This window comes from Muscardinus avellanarius, assembly GCF_963383645.1.
Source record: "Muscardinus avellanarius genome assembly, chromosome: 12".
Taxonomy (NCBI): Eukaryota; Metazoa; Chordata; class Mammalia; order Rodentia; family Gliridae; genus Muscardinus; species Muscardinus avellanarius.
In genome coordinates, this window is record NC_137798.1 from 85382415 (window position 1) to 85399162 (window position 16748).

Consider the following 16748-nt stretch of genomic DNA (forward strand, 5'->3'; position numbering starts at 1 on the left):
TTCAGTTGCCCATTTCTTGATTTTTTTTAGTGTAAAGTCTCTTAAGTTTTTTGTATATTCTAGTTATTAGTCTTCTGTCAGAGGAATAGCTGGTAAAGATCTTCCCTTCCATAAACTTTCTCTTTAAACTCTTGATAATATCCTTTGATGAGCAAACTTTTTAGTTTAATACCATCCACTTATTAATTCTAGTTTTAATTCCTGAGCTTTGGGGGTCTTGTTTAAGAAGTTTCTACCTATTCTTATATGTTGGAATGTTGAGCCTATGCCATTCTCTAGTGGCTTCACAGTCTCTGGTCTAACTTCAAGGTCTTTGATCCATCTTGAGTTGATTCTGTGCAAGGTGAGAGGTAAGGATTTAGTTCCATTTTCTACAAATGGAATGAAAGTTATAAAACACTAAAGGAAAAAAATTGAAGAAGAATTTGGAAGATGGAAAGATCTTCCTGGCTCTTGTATAAGCAGAATTAACTTGAAATGTGTGTTTTTTGCAAGCAGCATATAGATAAATTAAGATTTTTAAATCCATTTTTCCACCTTATGTCTTTCAATTAGGAAGTTGAGGTCATTTATATTTAGTGAGATTATTAAGAGATGATTTTTAATTTTTAATATTTTGAGTTTTAACTTCTCTTTGATGTAATGTGGTGTTGTTGTTGGTGGTGGTGGTGGTGGTGGTGGTTGTTGTTCTTCCTCTTCTTCTCCTCCTCCTCCTCCTTCTCCTTCTTCTTCTTCTTCTTCCTCTTCTTCTTCTTCTTCTTCTTCTTCTTCTTCTTCTTCTTCTTCTTCTTCTTCTTCTTCTTGTGGTATTGGGTGTAGAACCCAGGGGCATTCTGTCTCTGAGCTATAACCCCAGCCCTAATTTTTATTCTTTATTTTTTTAATGTTTTTTTTGTGGTACTGAGGTTCCTGGAAACCCTTCTACATCTGGGTTACACTCCCAGACCTATTTTATATTTTTTTATTTGAAAACAGGGTCTCTTAAGCCAGCGAGGCTGGCTTCAAACCTGCGCTATCCTCCTGTCTCTGCCTCCCAAGTGTGGGAATTACAAGCGTGTGCCACCACGCACAGCCTTTATTCCTTATTTTGAACAAGTTCTCACTAAGTTGCAGAGGGCCTCACTACATAACTGAGGCCATCTGTGAATATATGAACCTCCTGTCTCAGCCTCCCAAGTATTGGAATTACAAGCATGTGCCACCACACCTGGCATGTTTGTTCTTCTTTGCTTAGTTGTGTTTTTTTTTTTATAGGAATCATTGTTTTTCTGCTTCTGGCATTTATTTGTTAATTCTTCTTTATAATTCATTTCTTTGACTACTTTATCTAGTGCTGGTTTAGAAGACATAAATACTTTCAACTTCTGTTTGTCATGAAAGGTTTTTATTTTCCCATCAAATTTGAGAGATATATATATGATGGGTAGAATAGTCTTGACTGGAAGTTGTTTTCTTTCAGAGTTTAGAATTTGTCGCTTCAGGCCCTCCTGGATTTTATGACTTGGTTTTTGAGTTCTGGAGTGATTTGCATTGATTTGCTTCTGACTGTCATTTGATCTTTTAGTTTCATTACTTTTAAGATTTTCTCCTTGGCCTCTACATTTATCAATTGTATTATTATGTGGCATGATAAACCTTTTCTCTGATCTTGTCTATTGGAGGTTCTATGCATTTCATGTACCTTTGTGTTGACTTCTTTCTCTATGTTTGGAAATTTTTCTGAAATTACTTCTCTGAAAATATTATTGATTCCTTTGGTGGCAGCTTCTAGTTCCTCTTCTATGCCTATTATTAAGTTATCTCTTTTAAAATTGGACCATATTTCTTCTATGTCCAATTCATGCTGTCAGTTTCTTTCTAAATTATGTACTATGCATTCATTTTTGCAATGCTCATCTTCTAAGAGTGAGAATCTATTTTCCATGTAGTCTAGTCTACTGTTTATAGTATATCGATGTCTTCAATGATCACATCCTTCACTTCCTTCAGAGCTTCTTTCTGATTCCTGTTCAGGGTGTCAGATTCTTTGTTTATTTGTCCTTTATTTCTTTCAGGATCTCTCTAAATTATTTTTTGAAATTCTGTATTATTTCTACTATTAAATTTCTGATTTATTCTTCTGGTGATCTCTGAAATTCTGTGTTTGTGGGTTCTGTTATTGTGAGGTTGTGGGAGCTCATTCTTTCCTTGCTATTCTTCTCATGGTTTCAGGTTTCTTTTTTAAGTTTATATTTTTGTTGCTTTTGATAGCTCTCTCTCACTCTGAAAGTGTCAGCTGGTATATACAGGGGCAAGTTGTGTTGTATTTAATGGTGAATTTTGAATGAAGAGGAAGAGGCTGGAGTAGTGGATTCAAGAATACAGTAAAGTAGCAGATAAGATCACGTAGAATGAGAGTTTGAGTGAAGTAAGGTAATATATAATAGAGACTAGAGAAGTGAATATATTGGAGGATTCTAGTAACCAGTGTAGAGTATTTTATAGTGATATGGAATGGATTTAATTTATACATAATGAAGAAAAAAGAAGGGAAAAAAGACAGAGAGAAAGGGAGAAGAAGCTTGTAAAAGGGACAGAGAAGAGAACACACACACAACTCTACAAGTATATGAGTACAGAGCAGACTTGGTCTCTGCAGTCCTCCTTAGTCTATGTGGATATTTTCAGCCTTTAAAGTTCACTTTCTTTTTCTTTTTTCTTTTTTCTTTTTTTTTTTCTTTTTTTTTTTTTTTTTTGGTGGTACTGGGGTTCCTGGAAGCCCTTCTACCTTTGGGCTACACTCCCAGACCTATTTTTTAATATATATATTTTTTTCTTTTTTTAGAAATAAATTTTAATTTAAAATATAAAATGTATTTCTATATTAAAGAATCTCAACAGGAGAAATAAATTCATGAAATATAATGTTTAACATGGGGACTGCAGTTAGTAATAATGTATTGTATTATGTACTTGAAATGGTAAGAGAATAGACTTTAAATTTTTTTACCACAAAATAATAAAAGGCATATGAGGTGAGAGATAATTACCTTGATTCAATCAGTTCACAGGAAATATATGTGAGCATATTATATACCATATACAATTTTTGTCAAATAATTTTTAAAGAATCTCAGTAATTTTTTGTGTTGAACTCTTTATCTTTGGAAATGTGGACCTGTGGAACTAATTTCTTTTTTTTTTTTTATTGGTGCATTATATTCATACAACTTATTGGGGTAAAAAACTTGTGTGTACAAACATGTACTCATCGCTGATTTAACCCCTACCCAAATACCACCCCATTCCCTCCCCGTCCCTCCCTTCCTTGCTTGGCTTAGTGATTGACTTTGATATGTTTAAGTACATTGTGTGCTTTAGAGATTTTTCTCTTCCCCCTCCTTTCTCTTCCTTTAGGTTATCTTGTTTGCTCCTCTTTTCTCCCTAACTTTCACATATTAGGAAAAGCATCTGATTTCTTATTTTTTGTGACTGATATATTTTTTTTTGAAACAGGGTCTCTTAAGCCAGCGTGGCTGGCTTCAAACCTGCACGATCCTCCTGTCTCTACCTCCCAAGCATGGGGATTACTAGTGTGCGCCACCACGCCCAGCTAAAGTTCACTTTCTATATTAGGTTCTTGAGCATGTTCCAAGAACTCTCATTTGATCTATAATCTATAGCAATGATGTTGGTTTCCTTCAGTTATTGGACCCTGTTATCTCTCTATGTCTCTACAGGTACCAAGGGCCACTGCTGCCTCTCCTACTGCAAGCCTGGATCTCTAAGATTTCCACAGGGCCTGTTTCTGAGTCTCTCTCTGTCTATGCGGGTGTCAGTATCACTGGGGCCAGAATCAGTGTAATCAAAACTCTTCACACTTTCCACAGACCCTGAGCCTGTATCTCTCCTCACCTATGTAGGTGGCGAGTGCTACATAGGGGTCTGCATTCTCCACAGATAGGAATGGGTTGGTCTGACTTCTCCCTGGTGGTATTTGTTTATCTCTGGAGGCCCTACAAGGGTACTTCACCCTGCAAACTATAGGCTTCTTTGCTCAATTGGCCCTGAAGGCTGTCTACTAATCTGTGCTTCTGCTGTGTCAAACAGCAGACTCCACCCCACCTTCACCAAGGTGAATCTAAAAGTCTCAGACTTTGGGAGTCTATTGCTAGCTGCAAGAGTCCCTATGGCTGTGCTGGGTGGTCTCCCATGGGGATGGCTAGTTCACTTACGGTGTTATGGACCATCATTCTGGATCTTTGGAGGGAGAGATTGGCTTGGCCACTGCTGCTGCAGGTTCTAGCCGGTCATCCAGGCAGTTGGATCTCTGTGGAGCTTGGAGAGGTGTGCTGAATGCTTATAATTCTGATAAACTGCAGCCACTTAATTTGCATCAAATCACTACATTTTTTACTGGGGATCTTTGGAGGCTACAGTGCCAGCAGTCCTGATGCAGTTAGGCAAGATGACACTACCCTGGCCTGAATGGACACAGCCATTCCCCAGGGGAGGCAGGCAGGTACTTTTCAGTGCTCTGTTCTGTCTTCTGGCTTTGTTTCCACTGCCGTTTAATTTTTTTATTGCTTTGTTCAATTTTGTTGCTGCTTTTTTTCTCTTGTCAAGGCGCTGTTTTCACAGCAACAGAGATTGAGTGTCAGCCCAACTAAGATGTGCTGCTTCCCTCAGTCACTATCTTCCTGGAAGTCCTGTGCAAAGCAATTTTAGTTATCAAAGAGAAAAATTGAGACTATCTTTAACATTTAAAATTTTCTATCAAAACATAAAAATTTCTCTTATTGTCAGTTATAATTAGATAGGGAAAGAAAATAGTAAAATTAATATTTATTTAATACACTGTGACTTTAAATACTAGAAGCATTTAGAATTACTATCAAGAGTTGTTTGAATGGTGCTTGCCTCAACTTTTTGGTCTAAGTTAGAGACAGTATCTTTTCAATGTCTGGCAAATTGTCAAAGTCCTTTCTTGATCTGGATCAGCTTCCACCATCTTATCCTTTTCTTTTTCAATGTAATAAAATATTTTCATGAGTTTCTTTAATGTGATTTATTTATTTATTTATTTATTATTTTACAAGCATCATTTCTTTTGAGACGTCCACGCCCTTTACTTCATAGCCACTTTTCTTAGTTAGATCAGTAATATGCCTTGACTAAGTTCCTCTGACTGGGTTTCTACATTTTCTCAAATAGCTGCAGGATCAACATTCTTTGATACAAGTTTCACTTTCAACATTATCACACTCATTTCATATTTTTGCTGCATTTTCATTTTTGTTAGTCGATTCACTCTTTCAATTAACCATTGTTATTACTGAAGAACACATAGGTAATACAACTGTGTAGTTTATTGTGTCTGAATGAACTGAATTCATACAGACTGAAAGAAGTGAGATAATTGGTCTTGTATTATGACTGCCTGTATACATAGAATTAAAATATACAATAGGGGGGGAAAAGGAAAATTATGAATGGTGCTAAAATATTCTAAAGTCTTGAAATCATCTGAGGAATGATAAAAGGTACTAACAAATTAAACTTTTATTAATTAATAAAAAATGTTTTAGCCCCTAGGATACCATCATAAGTATAAAAAATGAATAACCAATACACTAATAGTAGTAGGAAATAGAATAATAAAAATTAATTAACAACAGAAGAGCAAGAAACTAGAAGAAATGAAATCATGATGGAACAAATAGTAGACTTGATCCTAAATAATGCATAAAATGTAAAAGGTCTAAATATTTTAATTGAAAAATAAAGATTTCCATATTGGGTAATATGAGACGTCCAACTGTATTCTTTTTACGAGAGACACATTTGAAATATAATACAGAAAGGTTGAAAGTGAAAGGATAAAACTGTATAATGTAAACAGTAAACAAAAAATAGATATAATTATATATTTATGTATAAATAATATTTTCATAAATATATAATATCACTATAAAGTGACATAAATATATCTATATATAGCATGAATCTTTACTATATATAAAAATACTTCAGAATGATAAAAATATATACTACACCAAAGTGATGTGATGATTCTAAATTTTTTTTTTTTTTGGTGGTACTGGGGGTGGAACCCAGAGGCTTTCTACCTCCGGGCTATACTCCCAGACCCATTTTTTTATATTTTATTTGGAAACAGGGTCTCACTAAGTTGCTGAGAGCCTCACTAAGTAGCTGAGGCTGGCTTCGAACCTGCGTGATCCTCCTGTCTCAGCCTCCCAAGCGCTGGGATTACAAGCGTGTGCCACCATGCCTGGCATGATTCTAAATTTAATAGCACAGTTTCAATTCAGATAAAGCAAAAATTAGTAGCACTAAAAAGAAAAATAACCCACAATCATAGAATACCAAGAGTAGATAATTATACTAATAAAAATAAACATTTATTTTATTTTATTTTTTATTTTATTTTATTTTTTTGGTGGTACTGGGGTTCCTGGAAGCCCTTCTGCCTCTGGGATACACTCCCACGGGCTACACTCCCAGACCTATTTTTTACTTTTTTATGTGGAAACAGGGTCTCTTAAGCCAGCGAGGCTGGCTCCAAACCAGCGCGATCCTTCTGTCTCCGCCTCCCAAGCACGGGGATTACAAGCGTGCGCCACCACGCCCGGCAATTTTATTTTTTAAATAAATAAAAGTTGAGTAATATAATTAAAAACTTAACTTTTACTTATAAAAATGTTATACTGAACATTTGAAAGGTACATATTCCTTTTCAAAAACACATGAAATATTTACTAAAATTGACCATATGTGCAACCATAAAAGCAAGTCTCAACTGCTTATAAAATCAAGCATATTCCCACACCAGTAAATAATTTGACTTCTAAATAACTCTCATTTCTAAATAACCATGGGTCAAGGAAGAAATCACAATAGGCATAAAAAACAACTAACTAGCCTGGCATGGTATAATCCCAGTATGTGGGAGGCTGAGACAGGAGGATCACAGGTTCATGGCCAGCCTCAGATACTTAGGTCCTCTGCAGTGTAGTTAGACGCTGTTGGAAAGCAAAAAATAAAATAGGGCTGAGGGTGTAGGTTGGAGGTAGAATGCTCCTGGGTTCAATTCCCAGTACCACACACACACAAAAATTAACTAAACAATAAGATGTCATATCAGAAAATGTCATCCTCAGAGAAAAATTTATAGCTTTAAAATATGTATTGAAGCCGGGCGTGGTGGCACATGCTTGTAATCCCAGCATTTGAGAGGCTGAGACTGGAGGATCGCGGACAGCCTCAGCTACTTAGTGAGGCCCTCTGCAACTCAGTGAGATCCGGTTTCAAAATAAAGAATAAAAAATAGGGCAAGGGGTGTAGCTCGGAGGTCAAATGCCCCTGGGTTCCATCCCCAGACCCGCAAAAAAAAAAAAAAAAAAAAAAATGTATTGCAAGAAAAGACTGATATAATTTGTTTATTTTTCTTGAGAAACCTATATAGGAACATTAAATTAAAATCATATTATTGAGGCCCAAGAAAACTGAGAATCAAGTACACTTGGTACAACAGTCAATAAAATTCAAAAACAAATCTTCTGACTTCATACATAACATTCAATTTTCAAAACATCCTCTGACCCTCTTCATCAAAAACTCAAAGTAACTAATTTGCAATGAAGCCTTATATAATCTCTGTTAATTTCAAAAGCAACTCTGTTAATTTCAAAAGCAACTCTTTAGTTTTTTCCTTGGTTTTCTTCCTCATAAAGATTCCAGTCATTCGTTATAAGTTTTCCTAGACTCTTGACTTCCCTTGAGCAAAAGTGTTAGCTTCCTAGAGCATAGGAAACTACTAATACAATAATTAAAAAGTGTGTTTTTATCCAAAAATACTTTTATATTTGAGGTATTGAGAGTCTGCTATCTTAGGACATAAAAGATTAATGAATCTTGCATTATTCAGTTTTTCCTAATTAATATCTGGCACTATCATCTGCCAATGAATTGGGCTGAAACAAAAGTAAAGTTTTTGGAGACATGCCACCCTAATGGCGAATGAATTTATTTTGTAATGATTTATGAGGCAGCAACTATAAAAATAAAAACATCATGCTTCTTGCATGAGAGAAAGAGAGCTGGAAGATCACTCACCTTCCTCCAGAAGTTGACAATGGTTTTGTGGATAAAGCCTATGAAGACAAATACTGATAGAGAATCATTTGTTTATAAACCAGCAGCCGGGCGTGGTGGCGCATGCTTATAATCCCAGCACTTGGGAGGCTGAGACAGGAGGATCACACGGGTTCGAAGCCAGCCTCAGCTACTTAGTGAGGCTCTCAGCAACTTACTGAGACCCTGTTTCCAAATAAAATATAAAAAAGGTCTGGGAGTATAGCCCGGAAGTATAAAGCCTCTGGGTTCCACCCCCAGTACCACCAAAAAATAATAATAATAATCTGTAAACCACATAGTGCCATCAACTAAACTTTACTGGGATTCCTGAGTTTAGAATTCAAGCCACTAGTTAATTTAGAAAGGAGAGCTCTTCACCACACTGAATTCTCCCCAAGAGTAAATACCAAATTAATAATACATATTTCAAATGCCAGTGCATTTTGACAGCAGTTGTAGAAAAGCTTCACTGAGAACATTAGCAAGAAAAGAACAAAATGTTTTTGTGTTTCCTAAGTAGCTCGTCTTTCTGCCCCTGACTTCTTCTTGGTCCTGCGATTTGGTAAATAGGGAAGCCGAACCAGAGAAACACTGGAACACGCAGTTCGTCATTCCTATGCCAATTATCTCTGCTAATGCCTGTTCAGTCTTCTCAGCTTTGCATAGTTCTCTAAATGGGAACCCAACTCATGTTGAGAGTTTGTTCTGTAATGTGGAGTAGTAGGACATAAGCACTAGAATCTTTTTGTTAGCGACATAGAGCTAGCCCTAAAAATACATAAAGCTACCCACTCATCAGTAAATGCAATCTGCTTAGCACTATTAAGCCTTGTAAGGCTATGCAGAAGATTCAGAATCGTGGCTCATGATTCTCTTCATATCAAAACCTTTTTCCAAGGCTGAGGGTATAATGCTAGAGTTTTTGCCTAGCATTTGCAGATCTTTAGGTGGATACCAAGTACCAACCAACTAACCAACAAACAAATATAAACAACCCCGTAGGCCTCTGTGATGCCATGATCCCTGTTGCACTCCCACCATGCTGGCCAGTCTTTCTCATTGTCCTTTTCTGGCTTCTTCTCCTTCCTCACTTCTGAATGCGGGGTTCCATATGGCCCAATCCTGTGTCTTTTTCTCACTCTACGTTTTCCCACTATGTGAACTTATTCAACAATACTCAATTTTCATTTTTAATGTGCTGGGGATTGAACCCAAGGGCATTCTACCTCTGAGCTACACCTCCAGCCCTATTTTTAATTTCCTTATTTGAAGCCGGATCTCACTAAGTTGTAGAGTGTCTCACTAAGTAGCTGAGGCTGGCTTTGAACCTGTGATCCTCTTGTTTCAGCCTCCCAAGTACTGGAATTGACAGGCATGCACCATCACACCCAATTGTGTGCTAAATTACTGATCTGCTGATCTGTGAACATGCTGCACACTAGACGTCAAAATTACGCCTTTCATCTAAATGTCCATTTTATTTGAAGTCCAATGAAGTCAAAATAAGGAATAATTTATTACTTAAATTCATTTTGTTCTGACAAATGATTTCCTTTAAAAAATTCAAAGAAATGAAAGCTTCTATTTGAAGATAGAAGCCCTTGGTTTAGATCCAGTGTTGCAGCTGTTTAGCCATTAGCCACTTAAATTATCTTAAGCCTCAGCTACTACTTAGTGAGGCTCTTTGCAACTCAGTGAGACTCTGTTTCAAAATAAAAGAATAAAAATAGGACTGGGGCTATAGCTCGGAGGTAGAATGCCCCTGGGTTCCATCCCCAGTGCTGCAAAAAGAAAAGAAACTTTCTGAATATGTCTCCAGTATATGTTTGAAAAATGGGGATGATCTTTACCTGCCTCACTCATCTTGTTGGTGGAAGCATCTGAAGTGGTAAGAATTTACTCAGTCTTTTCATCCCACATCATCCAAGGCTGAACTTTCTACTCAATAAGTCTGAAGATGCCCTAACATTTCTCCATCAAAGATAAGTAGCCCAACTTCATAGAAAAGCATTCTTAAGCCACCCAAGTGGCACTTCATCTGATGAAGATATTTTAACTATGGAAAATATGTAGTTTTGTTTTGATTTTAAATTGGGGAAATTTGGGAATGTTTTTATTATATTTTTTTCTTTATCCTGAGCAAAGTGACATAAAACATGAAAATTGCACATTCCTTTCCTTCAAATACATATACCAGAAATGACCACTATTAACAGTATGCTCTGTGTTTTCAGAATTTTATCTAAGCTTATTAATTTGGGCAGGTGAATCACCAAAAGAGATAGACATGCAAAACTGGGCACGGAGGTGCACACTTGTAATCCCAGCACTTGGGAGGCTGAGACAGGAGGATCACAGGTTCGCCGCCAGGCTCAGGTATTTAGTGAGACCCTCTGCAACTTAGTGAGACCTTGTTTCAAAATAAAGAATAAAAATGGGGCTGGGGATGTAGCTCATAGGTAGAATAACTCTGGGTTCAATCCCCAGTACTAAATTTTAAAAAAGGAAGGAAGGAAAAGGAGAAGAAGAAAAGAAAAAACGAGAAAAGAAAATAGACATACAAATCACTGAGACCTGCAGAGGGCTGGACTCTGCCTTCTTCAGCTTTGGTCCACATCCATCCTGGGGAGCGGGCATCTCCACTTCTCCCTGCTGTGCTGAATTACACACAGTATTCTTTTCTCTCCATGTACCAGCTTTCTGGGAGCACAGCTAGCCTCCTATGTACTTGCTCAATAATTACTTAACTCAAAATTATGTGATTCAAATTCACCCTTCCAGGTGTGCTGGTAACTCATTGAAATTCAGACTCCTCTTTGACTCTTTGTTAGCTAGTTTCTTTGGTATTTACCCCAAGCCCTCCTTTCTTTCTGGCTTTGAAAGGGTTTTGCTACCTGCCTTTGCTTTGTGTGTGATCTCTCTCCATTTAGCTAAACTACTGGCAGTCCCTGCCCACTCTATTCCAGGAGAGATTTTTAAAAGTCACTTGTGAACAAGTGCTGATCTGTGTCCTTCTCGCAAAAAGCAGCTTTTTCTCCCCACTTGTGGTATCTCTTGTTCAGCTGTCTTTTTTACCTCTTACACTCCCTGCCCCTGAAATTCACCTCTTTTGAAACCTTGAGAGCTCTCCCACTTCTTCCTTTTTTCCAGTATCCTGAGGAAATTTCCAGCCTCATTTAATCAAACAGCAGTATTGCTTCTTCGCCCTTTTGGGCCCCACTTTTAGAGCTGAGCCAGCTGGCTGCATTTCCTTTCACTGTGACATCCTCTTGGGCCGCTTGTTCAGAAATGATGTCTAATGGAGCAAATTTCCAGATTGCAAATCATACTCAGAAAAATTCCAAATTCTTCTGTTTTGCATTTGATTGTCTCTAACAGCAGCTCAAACCTTCCTCCCCAGATGGAAAGCTCTGGCCAGGAGTTCATTGCTCTCCTTGGAAAGAGAGAACCACCTTTTGCAGAGACTGTCGTCCTCTAGAGAGAAAAGGCGGGAGAGTTATGAGTGTTTGGAGTCAGTTTGTCCAGGACAAAGAGAATTTCAAAGATATAGGACTTTCAGTTTTAAAACCAGGACAAGATTTAAAGACTGGTTTAAAGGGAGTCTTTCCACGCCGGGCGTGGTGGCGCACGCTTGTAATCCCCGCGCTTAGGAGGTGGAGACAGGAGGATCGCGCAGGTTCGAAGCCAGCCGCGCTGGCGTAAGAGACCCTGTTTCAAAAATATAAAATAGGTCTGGGAGCGTAGCCCGGAGGTAGAAGGGCTTCCAGGAACCCCAGTACCACCAAAAAAAAAAAAAGGGAGTCTTTCCATGCAGGGTCTTGGTTGGGTAAGATTCATATATTTGTTGTTGTTGTAGTTTTTGGTACTAGAGGTCGAACCGAGAGGTATTCCATCTCCAAGCTACACTCTCAGCCCTGTTTTATTTCTTATTTTGAGACAGGGTCTCACTAAGTTACTGAGGCTGGCCCTAAACTTGGGATTTTCCTGTCAGAGCTTCCCAAGTACTGGGATTACATGCGTGCACCACCACACTCATCTGAGATTCATGATCCAGTGTCAGGAATAGTGGACAGAGCAAGGTGAGGATTTTGAATTGAGGTATTGCTGAAAGGTGAAGAAAAAGGAAAGGAAAAGATTTTCCAGAGACAGTGTGCAAAAACCTATGATTTAGAGCTGGGTGTGGTGGTGCACGCTTGTACTCCTTGTACTTGGGAGGCTAAGACAGGAGGATTGCACATGTTTGACGCCAGCCTCAGCTACTGAGTGAGGCTCTCAGCAATTTAGACCCTGTTTTCAAATAAAGTTAAAATAGGTCTGGGAGGATAGGCCGGAGGTAGAAAAGCCCCTAGGTTCCATCCCCAGTAGCGCGCGCACGCACACACACACACACACACACACACACACACACACACACGCACAAACACACACACAACTAAAAAACCTACGATTTACTGGGGAGGCTTACAGGAGATCAGCATCTGCTCCAAGAAGAGTTTGTTCAGTGGCAACAGGCTGACAGATGACACCTCTGCCCCTCACAGAGTTTTGCCAAGCAGTGCCTCTTCTGCCTGGTATTTTGTCCAGCGGTGATCAACTGGATGAGTGACATGTATCCGCACCACCGCATCCTCAGTTCTACCCCAGGCACCACTCCAAGAGGGGCTTGCTATGTCAGGCTGCAGACACAGGGGCATCATCAGCATCAGCTTACCTAGTTTACTCATAAGACCTGCATCCCAACGAGCAGCTGTCCTGGTGCATGCGCAAGAAAGTAGGCTTTTTGTTTTGCTTTGTTTTGTTTTGTTTTATTTTTGTTTGTTGTTGTTGTTTTTACAGATAACACTAACTTTCTCCAGCTCTCAGTATGATAAAGCCAGTGTTCTTCAAGATAATATATGGACATGAAGGCTCAGGCTTGCTCTGTTTGTTCTCTTGACTAGGTTTATTGGGAAGAGGAAGATTTGCAGTCAGGGATAGAGTGTTTTACTGTCTCTTCTTTAGGGTCAATACAGAGGAGTTCTAAGAGCCTTGGGATGTGAATGGTTGATGCTTTAAATTGAAACAATGAGGAAGGTTTCTTTAAGAAGTTTCTGTAGCTGGGTGTGGTGGCAAGTAGCTGAAATTACAGTAGTTGGGAGACAGAGAGAAGGATCACAGGTTCAAGACCAGTCTCAAAAACTTAGTGAGACGCTCGGCAACCTAGTGAGATCCTGCTTCAAAATAAAAAAAAGGGCTGGGAGTATAGCTCAGGGTAGAATACCTCTGGGCTCAATCCGCAGTACCACAAAAAGAAAAAAGGAAAATTCTGTAATGAACAATAAAGTTATTTGTCTGGGCAAGCGTCTCCTTGGAATAGTTAATTAGTAAAGTGGACATTAAGGTTATATTACCACAGATAGTAAGCTGTGTGTGTAGGGAGTAGGGGCAGTAGATGGTTTCTGTTCTGAGTTAATTCCATCCTCTCTTTCTAAGGTCTGTTTCATGTTCCGTATTCTTCATTGAAATACCTAGCCCAGAGCTGGGCATGGTGGCACAGGTTTGTAATCCCAGCACTGGGGAGGCTGAGACCAGAGGATCGCTGCTCATGGACAGCCTCGGCTACTTAGTGAGGCCCTTTGCAACTTAGTGAGACCCTGTTTCAAAATAAAGAATAAAAAATAGGGTAGGGAGTATAGCTCAGAGGTCGAATGCCCCTGGGTTCCATCTCCAAACCTAAAAAAACAAAACAAAACAAAAAAAAAAAAAAAAACCCTAGACCAGCAGGGTTTTAAAATATTTCTGTGTGAATACAATAACAAAGCCACTGCTTACAGAAAGCTTTCAATGTGGCAAAGCGACATATCTAATCCTTTACAGATATTATTTAATCTTACAAGAACCCTTTGAAGGAGAAGGGGCTGTTGTTGTCCCTATTTTATCCAGGAGAAAAACATGACTCAGAAAAGCCAAAAACCTTTTCAAAGTCCTGTAGCCAGAAGTGATAGCACCAATTCTGTGGCAGGTCCATTTGACTGTTGAGCAGTAAAAGGGGAAAATTTTTGAATACAGACTACAACATTGATGAACCTCATAAGCTCCATGCTAAATGAAGAAGGAAGACAGAAAGGACCACCTATTACATGATTCCATTTATAGGAAATGCCCAGATAAATCATACTTAGAGACAGAAAACAGATTTGTGTTTTCTGGGAATGAAGGAGAGAGTTGAGACTAGCTAAAAATGAACATAGGGTTACCTTTGCCATCCAAAGAGATGTTCTAAACCTGGATTGCGAAGATGGTTGCACCATTCTCTTAATTTACTAAAAAGTATTAAACCATATGGTAATAATACATGAATTTTCTGAAATCTAAGTTTTCCTTCAATAAAACTGCTTTAAAAATCAGAGGTCCAATTCCAAGTTTTCCAATTCCAAGTTTTCCATCAAAACAGATCCATTAAAGAATCAAGCCCCAGGAGCCACTTTTAAGAAGAAAGTTTATAGGTCTTATCAGATTCTTTTATACTTTTCCTTATAACTGTAGAGACTGCTTTGGGGCTCTTTTAGCTAAACTACATGTGGTAAATATGTTTAATTCTACCAGTGATGGCCCAGTTTTGTTTTGGGTTTTTTGTTTGTTTTTTTTTTTTTTACAGGTCTGAGGGTGGAACCCAGGGACATTCAACCTCCAAGCTACACCTCCTCCCTATGTTTTATTCTTTATTTTGAAACAGGGTCTCACTAAGTTGCAGAGGGCCTCACTGAGTAGCTGAGGCATCCGTGAACCTCAGTCCTCTGGTCTTAGCCTCCAGAATGCTGGGATTACAAGTGTGTGCCACTACGCCCAAATGGCCCAGTTCTAACAGTTGGCTTATGTCACTAATGCAAACTGCATTCTTGATCAGCATACAGATAAATCCAAGTGTATAAGTGACAGGCACATATAATAGACAACATATAGGCCAAAGAGTCTTAAATGACTGACAGCACAAAATAAACCTGAGTAAACCATTAAGACTCTCTACGTATGCTACATCTGAAGTGGCAATCGACAGAACCTCACCACGCTTCCCAGTAGGGGCCATCCATCACAGGGTCTGCCAGCCTCTCTCTCACACAAGTGTTCACTGTCTTGACCAGGCTACTAGCTATTGTTCATCATAAACACATTTGTCCTTATCAAGCCATTAAATAGGCTTTTCTCTTCTGTCTAAAAGAAGAGAAAAAAAGCTCTGAAATTACAATTGAGAGAAGGCTGTCCTTAAGTGCAAAGGGACAGAGACCAAGCAAGTGAAGCAGGGTGGGGAGCTGAGTCATCACCATTGTTTCCCTAGGAGGAGCCGGAAATCATTTATTGTTGGTCCTGGGAGCAACAGTCCCTGCAACAACTTATAAATGCATATTTTTCTCCTGAAAACTGGATGTATTATGGTGAGTGTTCCTTGTTAACATTTACAGAGAAATTCGGAACACCAGAAGCTTAACTTTCATTGATGCTGAGGCCCTACGAGAGCTCCCTCTCCTGAAATTCCTGTAAGTATTAACTCTGCTCATGTCTTTTTATGGGGGGAGATTGTTTTTATTTTGTTTCCCCCTCCTCCTCCTCCCCTTCCTCCTCCTCCTCCCCTTCCTCCTCCTCCCCTTCCTCCTCCTCCTCCTCCTCCTCCTCCTCCTCCTCCATCATCTCCTTCTCTATCTCCTTCTCTCCTCCTCCTTCTTCTTCTTCCTCCTCCTTTTCTTCTTTTTTTTATTGACTTTTAATGCTGCTGTCTGTCAGTCATTTCCCCTAGGTGATGTGGTCTAGGGCCACTTTAATGATCGATGTCTTGGATCAAATCACTTCTTTTTCTGTGTGTGTGTGTGGTACTGGGGATGAAACCCAGGGACATTCTACCTCCAAGCTATACTCTCAGCCCTAATTTTTTCTCTTTTATTTTGAAACAGAGTCTCACTAAGTAGCTGAGGCTGGACAAGAATCTGTAATCCACCTGTCTCAGTGTCTCAAGTACCTTGATTGCAAATGTGTGTCACCATGCCCAGCTAATTTCTTGTAATTTATTTCCCACCCCTTCCCCATTGGGCAAGGAATCAAGTGAAATTTCTCATCTAAAAAGCTATCTATCTATATTAAAACCTACCTAAAAATTCAGTACATAAGCCAGGCATGGTGGCACACGCTTGTAATCCCCGCGCTTGGGAGGCGGAGACAGGAAGATCGTGCAGGTTCGAAGCCAGCCTCACTGGCTTAAGAGACTCTGTTTCCAAATAATATATATATATATAGATATATATATTATATTATTATATATTATTATATTATATTATATTATTATATATTATATTATTATATTAATATATTTTATTATATTATCTATTATATTATTATATTATATTATATTATATATATTATATATATTATTATATATTATTATATATTATATTATATATAGATATATATATATTATAGGTCTGGGAGTATAGCCCGGAGGTAGAAGGGTTCCATCCCCATTACCACCAAAAAAAAAAAGTCAGTACATACTGCTGGGACCAGAGACCCGCCCCAAGAGATATGAGGGAGCAGATGCCATTGTATAAATGTGTAAATATCATCTTTAAATGTGGTATCCAAGA

General features: G+C 38.5%; 1 protein-coding gene across 1 annotated transcript in view; it reads left to right on the top strand.

Annotated features, from left to right (window-relative positions):
- TSHR (thyroid stimulating hormone receptor) overlaps window positions 1-16748 on the top strand; it is a gene marked incomplete at both ends in the record, with an annotated part of 176214 nt that overhangs the window by 112189 nt on the left and 47277 nt on the right. The window contains one exon of the mRNA XM_080707804.1: window positions 15576-15650. Coding sequence (XP_080563930.1) covers window positions 15576-15650 — 75 coding nt within the window. The remainder of the gene's footprint in view (window positions 1-15575; window positions 15651-16748) is intronic.